Source organism: Glycine max, chromosome 6 (assembly GCF_000004515.6).
Source record: "Glycine max cultivar Williams 82 chromosome 6, Glycine_max_v4.0, whole genome shotgun sequence".
NCBI classification, from domain to species: domain Eukaryota; kingdom Viridiplantae; phylum Streptophyta; class Magnoliopsida; order Fabales; family Fabaceae; genus Glycine; species Glycine max.
This window is the reverse complement of record NC_038242.2, coordinates 48,689,668-48,703,533: the sequence shown is the minus strand read 5'-3', so window position 1 is coordinate 48,703,533 and position 13,866 is coordinate 48,689,668. Positions and strand designations below refer to the sequence as shown.

The 13,866-nt window shown below is 30.1% G+C and overlaps 1 protein-coding gene and 2 non-coding genes across 4 annotated transcripts; 2 read left to right on the top strand and 1 right to left on the bottom strand.

Moving 5' to 3' along the window:
• Positions 1-5,138: 5,138 nt before the first annotated feature.
• Positions 5,139-9,081, bottom strand: LOC100784792 (BTB/POZ domain-containing protein At3g22104). 2 transcript variants are annotated; one of them, XM_003527429.5, is made up of 3 exons: positions 8,443-9,081; positions 6,191-7,297; positions 5,139-5,753 (listed from the first exon to the last, which is right to left on the bottom strand). In XM_003527429.5, the coding sequence occupies exons 1-3, from the start codon at positions 8,506-8,508 to the stop codon at positions 5,295-5,297; spliced, it is 1,632 nt and encodes a 543-aa protein (XP_003527477.1). In that variant the 5' UTR covers positions 8,509-9,081; the 3' UTR covers positions 5,139-5,294. The 2 variants fall into 2 exon arrangements, with proteins under 2 accessions (XP_003527477.1, XP_006582341.1); XM_006582278.4 differs by lacking the exon at positions 8,443-9,081 and adding an exon at positions 7,480-8,273.
• A 596-nt stretch (positions 9,082-9,677) lies between these two features.
• On the top strand, positions 9,678-9,759 carry TRNAS-CGA (transfer RNA serine (anticodon CGA)). The gene has a single exon. It is a non-coding gene; the product is annotated as a tRNA-Ser (tRNA).
• A 4,017-nt stretch (positions 9,760-13,776) lies between these two features.
• TRNAY-GUA (transfer RNA tyrosine (anticodon GUA)) lies at positions 13,777-13,866 on the top strand. Its single transcript is given in 2 exon segments — positions 13,777-13,813; positions 13,831-13,866. It is a non-coding gene; the product is annotated as a tRNA-Tyr (tRNA).

The window sequence follows — 13,866 nt, the reverse complement described above, 5'->3', positions numbered from 1 at the left end:
GCCTAAGAAAGTGATTCTATTCATTTCTGTTTTTTTTTATCAGCAAAAGAAAATGTCTTATTAATCAGATATAAGGGGTTCCATACCAAGTGTTTCTATTCATGTTTTCAGCAACTGCGATTACATTCGGGACAGTTCAAAAAAATCTTTCTCCCTTCTCAGTTTCAATATGGGTCAATATGCAGACACCTTTATATTAGTACTTATCATTGACATTTGTGTAAGATTGATACTTCACAAAAAAAAAAAATCTTAATGTATCAAATAACCAAAGATTAGTCTAGTTTTATTATATTTTTCTATTTGTAGGAATTGATAACAGATATAAAAAAATCTACTATAATTCCCTCACTCAATCAATAAGATTGATCCCTTGCTTTGAGTTGAAAGATTGATACACCATATATAAGCCTGAATATCTTCACTTATTTTGTTGTAAAAATGAGCTGAAAGATTCTGTTTTTTAAGACCTATTTTTTTCATTACTGAAATCAAGTGCAACAATTTTATATTTCAAAAATTTCGCAAGACAAATTTTGTATAGCATTATATTAATTTATTTAAAACCAACATTGATTGTCCACGATCCATGCGTTTTAGTTTTGGTTTTTATGAGTTTTGGAATTAGAGCGCGCACGGTACTCATGTGAGACTTTATGAAGAGTCAACACAGATAACCCTTTCTTGTTGAATTCCAAGCTTCTTCTTTCTTTCTTTTTTTAAATATATTATGAGATAGTAATAGCTTTAGGGTCAACAAATTAGTGTACACAAATTGCTTAGACCTCGAAAGATGTAGAAGAGTAGCGGCTAAGGGAAACAACAAACATAACACAAGATATAATTTCTTGGTTGCCACAACATCGAGTTTCATATACTTATGATACGTTCTAATCAATCATATACACTAACACTATATATGTATATTCTCATGACACATGCAAATACGCAATGCCCAATAAAGATCAAAGAAAACTACGTTGGTACACGATTATGAAGTGGGTTTTTATTAACTAACTACATTAAAACCCGCAACTTGGTTTTCTTAATCAGTGCATGTCTTCTTCGTTACGGCACATGTATATGACTTTTAGGACGTTGAGTCGACAATGACACTGAAGAGTGTAGAGGGAAACAAACCCGAATGTTACGCTAGCTATAGCAACCCTCTCCCTCTTCATTATAGTATATATTGCCAAGGGGACAGGGTGACCACAAAATGACACAGTTAGCATCTTCCTCAGTGCCACTGTGAAGTAGAAACTCTAACTAGGACACCCTTTGATTATAAAATTGGTGACAAAGATGTTTTAACAGTTGGAAGGATTTTATTTATGTATGTATGTATATGTAAGCTCTAAGTTATCTTGTTTATGAGAGACAATTGAAGGATTAATCTGGCATCTAGTAATATTTGAAAACAGGGGACTTGCTCAAATCTCAATATAGGTTGAATCGTGAGAGTATATATAGTTGAGTTTTAGGTTAATTTTGACATGAGAGACATAATTTATCTAATATACAAGGACTGACCATTGAAGATGGGTGAAGGAGGAAGGAAGGGAAAGATCTCATAAATTTAAATCTTCTAATTATATTTCTAATAAAATTAATAAATTAAAATTTGTCAAAAACAAAAAAAAATATCGAATAGTTTAATTATGTATTTATTATATAAAAATATATCATTAATTATATGTAACCCGATTGACATAATGGTATAAGTTAGGTTACATTTACATGTAAGAGAATAATTTATTTAATACGATAATTCGAGTTCAATTTTTATCATTTGTAAAATCTTGTTGGGTGAGCGATAATCATATACCACAAATAAAATTAGTTTATAATAAAATGAATTGAGAAATATTCATGATATTTACCCTATGACCTAAAAAATATCATTAATTATATGTAAAAAGAAACTTATTTTTTAAAAAAGTTATCATGAAGTTTAATTCAATATATTAAAAAGAGGTTATAAAAGTTATAAAATATTTTCGTTAAGTTCAAGTAAACTCCTCGGTCCCAGTGGTTCTTCTGAATAGCTCACAGAATATTTGATTGGAGGCTGATAACGTTGTTGCATCCACTCGCACAAAAACCCAAGCATAGTGTATTTTAGCTTCTCTAATAATTTCACCCTTTATAAGTTCATCATTATGCACCCAATATGATGGAGATGACCACCAAATTGGATATTTTTTTTATTATTATTTCATGTAACTTTCAAATAAATTATTGCATGCAGAAGAAGAGGGTGCATGTGGTGCTCTCATATCATGTATGGCGGTGGGATTTGAGACCCACCAACACGAATGGCCTACAAGGTAACCCTAAATACAAGGACGGGTTGTTTACTTTTGTGTTCCTTTATCTCCCATGCAGGGCATATCAGCTTTAGTCTCTCCTTTAAGCTATGTTTAGATTATTTAAATTTTAATGGAATACCATGATAAATTACAAATATATTTTATTCTTTTTTTTAAAAAAATTATTTAGATCAGATATATCTTTCACATTTAATTTTTATACTTTATACTTGGAACTCAAATCCAAAATACTAATAAACTGAAATAGTCTCATATTAATTGATTTATATGTTCTATAATTATTTGATCTCAGTTATATATATACTTATTGGAATTTAGATATACTATTTTTTTACAATCCATATATATGGTGTCTTTTACAATGCATTTCCTAACTTGTTTTTCCTTCATTCTGTAATCCGTAAAGTAACCAACACGTACCTTACAAAATCTTAATGAGATTTTTTCCGGCATAGGACACGATCCACAAACAACTTTGGGCTAATTAATCTATGCCCAAAATTAGTTCATTATGCTATACTTTACATATCAGTACTCTGCATTCACTATTTCTGTGAGTTCCAAATATTTTATCTGTTAGTTACATGTATACCATCATCCAATTAGTGATTTCTACTAAAGAAAATATACCAAACTAGAAAATTTAGAAAATAAAATAGAACCCAAAAAACAAAAACAAGAAAATTATAAGTTGAGTGTAATTACTTGAGGTTTGACACAAAATGTAAACTCGTTTGACCCTCTAAATACCTTATCTTATGACTATACAATTTAATCTACTTTGGTACAAGACAATAAAATTAATTTAATCTTTTTGCTCATATTATATATTTCACTCTACACTACTCACTATTAAATATCTAAAACAAATTCTTAAGCAAAATAAAGTATAGGAAGGGCTAGAAAACATTCACCACTGGTCCAGTACATTAATGGGATTCCAGTTGCTTCTATACTTAGCCAGTTTGCCCCACAAAAACATGTGCTGTCTTTGAGACTTTTTTTGCTTGCTACAGCCATGCCCTTTATGTACGAATATTCGATTGGTAGACAAAAGGACATTATTATATATTTATAATTATTTTGTTGAGACAATTTTCCGCATGGACCAAACACCACGATACACTTGCTGGTACACAAGCCTAATACAACTTTTTGTGCCTAGTGCATATTTGGATTAGAGTATATGGACAGAAATAATCAGTTGTATTACCCGATCTCAGACGATGGAATCGATAATCCAAATTAAATCAATTAAGTATCTTTTTGTTAGAGTGAAATAAAATGTGAATTAATTAAAATTAAAATAGAGTGTAAAAATATAGATTTAATTTCTTGTAAAAAAAATAGAATATGAAATTATGGACTTCAGCTTGTTTTGCTGTTCATTTCACTTTTCGGTTTCTTTTACCTATATCAAAAGGGAGGGTAAATTTGCATTTGTGAGGAATCACATTACTTGGATCATAGGTGTCCCACCTAAATGGTCGTGATCTTTCTTCACCTCTTTCCTTCTTTTTCTAACTGTAAATGCATACAAAAATCCTCATACACTTGACTAAGAATATTATTTTAAGATGTAAGTGTTTAGATTATATTTAGGATTGACATTTACTTGGATGACGATCTTTCTTATATGCTTGGCTTTATTATTGTTTAAGAGAGATTCAATTAAATATGATCAATTTAGATTAATCATTTCACATTTGAGCCAATTCAATCTATGAATAACCCTAAAATTAATTATTTGTTATTTTATAATACATTTATAAAAAAAACAAGTATACATTTATGGATTTGAATCCTCTAAAGTGAATTTTCTTTTTAGATAGTAATGTTTAACCAAACAATAGATACTTCACACATAAAACATGAAAATCAAATCCTTACACATTTTAAATTACTAAGATTTTAAAACTTTCTATCCAAACTCTACCTTAATTCACAAAATACCTAGTTTAGTACCTTTTAGTTTGTGGCGATGACAAAATGTACTTAGGCTAGTTGATGTGGGTCATTTTTGTTACGCCTACTAGAGACAAGCGTGTAAATGGAGATGGAGAAACAAGGTGACCAGCTCCACCTCTTCTACTTCACTATCAATTGCATTATTACTAATTTGCAACGTATATATATAATGGGACCTCCATGCACATCTTAACTAATTTTCCTCATGATTAATTTAGATTTTTTTTATCCTTGAAAATTAAAGACCGTATTAGAGAATTTTATAACAACTCAGATACTCTTGCTTAACCAACTGAACTGTGAACAAAAAAAATTTCTTCATCCTTAAATAGTACTACTATTCAGAGTATATTGCAGTACTTAACCGATCAGCTCTTGATATTTTTTTCATGAAATCAGCTTGGCACGCTTGCATATAGTGGTGGTGGCTGGTAATAACAGTAACTACTTTGTATCTTATGCGTGTCATCTACTACACTGTCTTCATCTAGGGGCAAGCGAACAAACCATGATTTTTATTGGTTGAAACTTTACTTGATGTGAAACCATTTTGCTGGCCATGCTTCTATTTGCAGGTAAAGGGTCAACTTTGATTTACAAGTTACAACGAATCAAAGCTGAATAATAGTGACCAATTCAAAGATCAATGTTTCTAAATTGAGGGGGGTACTTGGAAGTTGAATTATGAGCAATGTGGTTAGTACATGGTTCATGTAAGTAACGGTTCATCACTTTTTCATAGTATTATTGTGAAAAGACTCAAAAAAAGTAATCTAGGAAGAACATGATATGTTTTGTTACACAGGATTATTGTCCACACACTCTAATCTGAAATTCTTTGAAGTCTCTTCCATTATTTCATGACTGTACAATCAATATCACTGTTCTTAGTTTAGCGGAAAAGATTAAAAACTACAGATACGCAACTCATTCCTGTGCTGTACATATATGAAAATTACAAATGGAGAATAAACAAAATCCAAAAAAAAAGTGTCAAGAGCATAGCTTGGGCAAAGATTTTGCATAACTATGGCCTGATGCTTTTGATTTTGTGATCTTTGCCATTTGGATTTGCATTTTCCTACAGAATTTCTCTAACTCCATGACCCTCCACTGCATTCCTTGTAAATGTGCTTTGAGTTTCTCATTGTCTGTAGAAAGATCAAAATTGCCAGAATACAACACAACTTGTTCACTGGTTTTGTCTTTCTTTCCCTTTTGAGCAGCAGCACCACTGGAGCTGCAAGGTGAATCATTGTATGAAGATGTACTGGGAATGACATGGAGTAAATTTTTTAGCTTAGATTGTTGAGAGATAAGAGCTTGAACAGTCGATTTTGAAGGAAATTTTTTGTTCTGAGAAAGGTGTAGGCAAGCTTGAGGTGAAAGCTTCTCAAAATTTAAACCACAGCATATCTTCAATCTTTCTTCCTGGGACAATTGAGTATGCACCTATAACAATACTAGTCAGCTCAACACTTCAACCACACTATGTTTGCATAGCCCATGAATTTAAAGGCAGATTCAATTTTTACACTGTGTTACACATGATATTATATAATAGCATTTCCAATGAATAGAACATATCTTAATCAAGTAGTTAACCATGTGACTGAAGTTATAGATTTCCAAATTTAAAAATTAAATTGGAAATAATTATTAGACTAAATAGTGTATGCACTGACATTGTAAATGCTTTTTACAATGTCATTTAATCACAAACTGCTATGTATAATAAATTTGTTGATTTTTACAATAATTACTTTATCAGTAGTTGACAATGTAAACAGGACATAGAAATTAAACTTTATCTTTATCAGGCAGTAACCATAAGACTGAAGTTACAGACTTCCAATATTAAAATTTAAATTGGAAAGAAATTATTATACCTCAAGATACATGTCCATTGCATGGTAGAGCTCATCATAAGAATCTCTTGCAGAATCGGGAATTGCTGTGGCAAGAGCCAAGAACTTTGAAGTTTTTAAACAAGGATCAGGAGCTATTTCTGCTATATACAAATCTATCAAGCTAGCAACTTTCCTCATCTGAATGGGAGTGACTAGACTATTTCCTCGCCGCAAGAATGCCTTCAAAAATCTCAAAATAAGGTTCACATCATATAAATAGCTTATTCCATGAGGAGATGGAACAAGCAAATTGTCCAAGGTTGCTTGATCCAACTGGGAACCAATCATAGTCTCCAACTTATTCCTGCTACATTTGCTTATGTTCAATCCCAAAGTAACCCTCAAAATCCCAAACAAAGTTTTGCAAGGAACACAACTTAGATCCATATCATAATGCATATCTATGACCATTTCTATGATCTTGCACTTCTCATGTGTAGTAGCAGTAGAAAATTTGGCCTTCTGATAGTAGAGAAGAAACTTGCTGATCACAAGATGGTCCATCTTTCGCGAAAGCATTGACTTAACCAACATTGCAACCAACAAGGGACTCAAAAACAGGAGATCTTCAAACCACCATGTTAAACGAGAGAAACTTGTTTTTACACTCTCGGTGCTCTTAGAGTCGCACGAATACCGAACCCAAGAACTGTCTGTGGAACTAGTTGATGGACAAGGACTTGCTTCACTGGCCAAAACAAGTCTCCCCACAATAGTATCCAAGCATCTCTCTACCATCACAGAAGAATCTGGAACTAGTAAACTCTGGCACTGTTTCAGACCAATCAAAATATCTGACCAAGTCCAATAGCTAATCTCTTGGAGTGACTTTTCAGTTTGCTCCAACAAGTTAGAAACATCAGCCATGGGTTCCTTCATTTCCATGTACTCAGCAGCACAACGTGCAAGAAACAAATTGGAAGGGTTTATATCAGCTGTTCCATTGTTGTAACAGAATTTCAACATAAGCTCAAAGCCTTCAGCACCTCCTGGAAAATCATGGAATATTACTTTAAGCTTTCCTGTGGCACCACTAGACTTTCCAAATAGTCTAGCAAATTTGTTTGAATACTGAGTAATAACAGTCTGCAAAAGCACCCATTTAAGACCAAGTTAGATGATTAATTGATAAAAGAAGAAATAATGTGCCATTCTCTAGGAACAAGTAGATAAGAAAGAAATTGCAGTAAACTAGTAAACGGCAACTTTATTTTTGTGGAAAAAGATATTAATGACAATAGGCTAAATTAAATACCAAAATAACCCACCAAAAACATGGAATCACTAGAGCACATAGACTAAAAAGGGAACAAGTTGAAAAAAATGGGAAAGAATGAAGGGAAAGTTCCACTCCAATTAAAGCTCTGAAAACAAAAGAATGGATTGGAGTCGTTAGACAATAAATTCATTAAATTGTAAGTAAGTGTGAGCAGGAAGGTTCACTGTTTACAAATCATCTGGCATGGAAGGATATAGAAAGGAAATAAGTGGCATGAAAGCAACCCTCGGCCCCTCTATAAAACAAAGTGTGAATAAAACAAACAAAATGAAGGTGGGAACATTAAAGGCTCAGAAGACCATAGCAGCAGCATTTAATGTGACATGCAACATCAAAAAATAAAAACAAAAACAAAAACGAAAGATGATGAAAAACGGTGACTCATGCTTGTGGTTAGTGAAAATGGAGATGGAAAATTATTGTGGCATGGACAAACAGAAGTTGCCCCACCTCACAGCTACGTAGGTGCAAATTAATGATGGGCGGAAAGCTACATACACAAATCATAAAGTAACTGAGGGTAGCCACTGCTCCTAGCTAGAAAGAAAGCAGAAAAGAGAATAAAGAAAGATTATAAATTGCAAAGCATAAATCATTGAATCATATTCATTCTATATTCATGAGTAGCTAGCAGCATTTAGCCAGAACTGAAACCATCAACCAAAATGTTGAAAAGACCAACCTTTGTGACTGTTATGTTCAACATAGTATCGATAGTATGTTTTAGTATAGTTATTAGATCCTATAAACAAACACGAGAAAAAGGGGGGGAAAGAAAAGATTGAGAATTTACAATAAAGGTAAAACATAGAAGAAGAAAAAAAGAAAAGAAAAAGTGAACCAATGTCCAACAAAGTTTGTAAAGAAAGTTTAGAAACAAATGACAAGATTATCAAAAACAGGCACTTTGAACCAAGCAATAAAGAAGAGAGACAAAAAGAGAAAGGGTTACCTTGTCCACCATGAAAGTCTCTTCTCCATTTACATCTACTTCAAGGTTGCAGCAACAAGCTTCCATAACTCAAAACAAAATAAATAAAAAAGAAAAGAAAAAAAAAAACAAAAACACAAATAAAGGGTGTTTATAATTGGCTTTCTGGGAGGGACTAATCTTACATGAAAGATAATCTAAAGAAGGGAGAGACATGGGAAAGCCAAACTGGGGAGGGAAGAGGAAGAAGGACTGAGAAGAAAATCATCATATTCTGAGACTAACAAAAAGACAAAGCAAAAGTGGACAATACCCTGGTCCTTGTAATGGGGTGGTGGTACCAGTCAATTGGCGCAGAAGTGTTGTGGTTCTCCACAGAGACACAACAAAGACAAAGTTCGAAGTGAATGAGAAGCAACAAAGCATATAAAGACACAAGAGTGACATAAAAAATGTGTGGACGGGCTATGAGTCAGAGAGAAAACACACAACACAACGCGAGAGAGGGGAAATAATTATATATTTTGTTGTGTATAACTATAGACTATATAGATAGCATATTATAAATTATTATACCATAATATATAGCACCGAACCTTCTGACATTCCTGCAAAAATAATATTACTAGACTAGCCTCTAAAATAACAACATATAGTTTATGAAGAATTCTAATTTCTTTTCTCCTCAGCAAGTCAGAAAAAAAAAATCAAGAAAAATAAGACTTAGAACTTAAAGCTTTTATACCTGACATGATCTTTCTTTATATTTGTCCCGAATTAGAGAAATCTATTTCTCTCAAATCACTGGATTAGATACTAATTTGATTTATAGGACGTGATTATCACTCATAAAAAGAATTATATACAATAAAAATCAAATAAGTTCTTCTATTAAATAAGTCATATTCACTTAAATAAATATAATAATATCTTACACCATTACACTAATTCTTTGATTACAAGTGTTTTATATATGTGCATCAACAACAACACCATATAAGGGTCCAATATTTTAGTAACTTTGGTGTCCCCACATTTATCTCTCTTTTTCTTTTCTTTTTTGGGTCATCTGCCATGTAATTGACCTAATTTACCATGTACACCTTTTTCTTGGCATGTGCTTCTTATGGGACCAATTCAAGTCCTTTTGCTTACCCCACCAAAACACCAACTAGTTCAATGACCCAGTTTTTCGGTAAGTTATGTTAATTTAATATATATTAAAACTTAAATATAGTGAATCATATAAGGAAAAAGTCGATATGTCCGAGTGGTTAAGGAGACAGACTCGAAATCTGTTGGGCTATGCCTGCGCAGGTTCGAATCCTGCTGTCGACGGTTCCTTTTTATTTTGTTAGTTCTATACACAGTTGATAATTTACTGAAAATAATGTTTTATTTTCCTTAATTTATTATTACTTTTAATTTTATCGAAATATAGTAAGTAAAAATTTACCTTTCCCTTATTAAATGTTGATAATAATTTGGTAAAAAAAAAAAAATTGGTGATAATCTTCTACTTTAGCAAGTTTTTTTTATGGTGAGTTATTAGGACCAAAATTAAATGTCAATATTTACTCACCCAAAAAATATTATTAAAAAAATATAATGACTATGTACTAGCATTATCAAATAATTTTACAATGTTGGTTATCATAAATCTCCGATTAAATAAATTTTAAAATAATAATTATATATATATATATATATATATAACTTTTATTGTAAAAAAGATTGAGTTTAATGATTATTTTCTAAATAATATTGAATTATAAATTATTATTAATAAGATCATTAAGATAGTTATTATAAAATATAATAAACATATTATATATCGTGATTAGATAACTAGTAAATTTGTTTTTTGAGGAAATCATGATCTTTGTTATATTAAGGAATAATGTGAAAAGAGAAGAACCACCTAGCTTAGACAGAGGGGATTTTGTAATTGGAAGGGTTTATCAGATTTGTTTAGAAAACTTTTAATGAGGAGGCTTTTCTTAAGTTTGTTAAAAAAAAACTTGTAATTGTGTATGTGATGATAAATATTTATTGAGAGTTTTTTATGAGCATAAACAAGAGGTGTTGATATTACATGTGTCTGGTATCTTTGGATTTTATTGTGTAAAAATATTTTTTTTCAATAAATCTAAAACAGTTTGGCATTGTCATGTAATTATAAAGATATTGATTTTTATATAATTAGCTTAATAGTGATACTTACAATAATTTTCCATTCATTAACAATGAAAAACTATTTTTTATATTGTTGATGTATAACCATTAATTGAATTCATTAAAGTAAGTTTTTAAAGTAATTAAGAATAATACATGATTTCTTAAATGAGTTACTTATCTAAAATTTACTAGTCTTACAATCTTATATAAATTTTAAAACTTTACATAAAAATTTACTCTAATCCTAAAGCTACTAGAAAGAGGTAATTAATTGAGCCATGTTAAATTTTGTAATTGGAAATGGTTCTTTAATTGATAGGAATGAATTAACCAACTTATTTAAATAATGCATTTTCAAATCATCTATTTCACTAATAAAGATTTATTAAGTAACATTGATTAATTTTAAACAGCTGAGTAAACATTTGCGTTGGAGCTAAAATGTTGATGGTTCAGTTAAAGAAAATACAAATGATTAGCTTATAACGCGGTCAAAGTTTGTACCTTGGATAATATCTCTATTAAATATATTTGGTGAATATAGTATATGCAGTAAGCTTTTTAAAGCTTCCTCAGTAATTCCTTTATATATAGTTTAATAATATTAATAAATAAAAAAATATGGTTTGATAATTGTCCTATTCACTGTACCTCTCTGAAATAAATTATGGCTTAAGAATATTTCAAAGAATATTTCAAAATGCCTGTCCGTCGAACCGACATTTTTTTATAGGTCCGTCAAACTAATAAATGAACCTGTTTTGGATTCTCAGTTTAGATTTTATAATCTTTTAAAAAAACTAAAATATGTTGTTTATTTTTGTAAATATAAAAATGTTAAAAATTTGTTATTGTAAAAAATTTTAATATATTTTTTGTACCTATAAAATAGAATGTATGACATTATAGTTGCTCATGATTAGTTTAGACTATTAAGTTTCAACAATTCTCCTTCTTTATCTTTCTTTTTAGTTGCTTGCAGTAGGTATTTGGTTTAATATCATGGTATTTGATTTAATATCATGAATTTCAACTTAAATGGTTTCAATTCTAACCAATCAGTTTATCATTTTTTATATTAATTATATGTATATTTAATGTAAAAAATATTACATTTCATATCAATTATACGTATCACTAATGTAAAAAAATCATATTTACATTATGTATAATCAATATAAAAAGTCAATAATCATAGATTTGAATTTATATAACTTTTCGTTTGAAAAAAATTATACATCTTAATTTTGTAAGAAAGAAAAAAATACTAAAAATTTCACAAAGACAAGTTTTGAATATTTTTATATTTATGAAGATGAAAAAATATTTTAAAAATGTATTAACACAAATAAAATATTGTAATAACATGACAAACAGTAGTCTAGCTTCTAACTTTGTCTCAGAAGGTACATGTATGTATCATTGTTCCTCAGCAATATATTAGTTGATTTTGTTAGATTATTATCAATAAGTTAGTTTTTTGTTAAGCTTTTATAAATATCTGTGTATTGTTTTATATGCACATCTTTAAATAATGGAACAACTATGAATCTATGATATTTTTCATCTTTTTCTCTATGACGAGTGCTTTCCCTAATTCTCTTATTTTGCTTCACCATTCTCTCCATCTCAGAATACTATAGCAGTACAACTAGTGTTCCATCAATTAATGAAGCTCACTACCTCTCTGACTTTCGGAAATTTTCCAAGCTTCAATGATTTGTTTCCTGTCATTTTTTTTAATCACAGACAGCAGATTAAGAAAAATTATGTAGAATGCTTTTGTTGAAAAAAATATTCTAATTAAAGGATAGTTTCGAAAAATGCTCCCATTTAAGACATATATTTTAATTTATATATAAAGAAAGTTTTTTGGTTACCAAAAACAAAAGAGGATATTCTAGCATAAAGCTCCACTTGCATATAACTTTTTTATTTTTACTGATTTTTCCACTTGTGTATAACCGAATATGTAAAATTATTATAACAATTTATAATCTTGAATTTAAATTTTAAGTATTTAGTTATATCAAATAGTTTAAAAAAAAATTATCACTTATAATAATTTTAAGGACTCAAAATTGTCTTAATGTAAAAATTATCTGGTTTCTTTGCCTGAAAAAGCCTTCTGTTGTAGTCAACCGATAGAAAAGATTTTAATTAAGATGTACAAAAAATAATTTTGATTGCAATTATCTGAAAGATTGATAGAATATAAATATGTTTAGATTGATGTAAACATTGTTAAAAATATAAACAAAATTCTCTAAAACTTTTACGCATCGCCCACACTGAAAAAAATCTTTAAAGAGAGGCATGTGAAAATGAACTGTGTAGATCTTTGGCTTAAAGACAAAAGTTGGATGTGATGGAGATGAGACGAATGGGTTGACCAAAAACAAAACTTTAAAGTTCAAACGAGAGAACCGTGAAGATGAAAAATGAACAAAAAAGAAGAAGAAAAGTCGTATAGGGTCAGAATCTTTACTTCCCAATTTACATTTTTTTTTTCTTTAAGAATCTTTCCTGTCTTATCTAACTTTCTTTTTGTTAACCTTTTTCTCTTATGAAAAACCGAACCCCTTTGGTTAGATCAAATTGGACAACTGACATGTCAGGTTCGGATTAATATTTCATTGGTTAAATACCATTTTATAAAAATGGGGTGCTTTTTTTATCAAAAAAAAAAAAGATGGGATGTTTCTAATCCCCTATTGGTCAAAGTAAAGCTCAAATGAGAAAATTGTTATAAACAAAGAAAAAAGAAGAAGAAGCTCAAATGTGAGAAGTTGCGGTTATTGTTATAATACCATATAGATCGAGTATGTATATATTTGGTTTATATTAGTGATAGTATTTTTTTTTTTCATTTGTGGAAGTAAATAAAATACGTTCATTACCAATACCAACTCATTTTCTAAAAGAACACGTTAACCCACAACTATGTGCAATGCTATATATATATATATATGTATATATATTTGCATCCGTGCACAAAATTGTTAGAAAATGAGTTTTTTTTTTTCTTTTTCGGGTGAGATGTTAGAGAGTTGTGCTTTCTATGTTAACAAAAGCAAGAATATTCTCAAATAATATTTTGAAATAACAAATGGGGCAAATTAGTGCAACCTGGATAATACTATATAATTAGTTATATGCTGCTACAATATTAACAAGCCGACCTTAGCTCAGTTGGTAGAGCGGAGGACTGTAGTGGTTAAAACCTCAGATATCCTTAGGTCACTGGTTCGAATCCGGTAGGTCGGA

Excerpts from the sequence above, each read along its gene's own strand:
- LOC100784792 (XM_003527429.5), bottom strand. The coding sequence starts at position 8,508 with ATGGAAGCTTGTTGCTGCAACCTTGAAGTAGATGTAAATGGAGAAGAG. Across the intron at positions 7,298-8,442 it reads AGACTTTCATGGTGGACAAG|ACTGTTATTACTCAGTATTC; the intron begins GTAACCCTTTCT and ends GTGCTTTTGCAG. Across the intron at positions 5,754-6,190 it reads CAATGGACATGTATCTTGAG|GTGCATACTCAATTGTCCCA; the intron begins GTATAATAATTT and ends GTATTGTTATAG.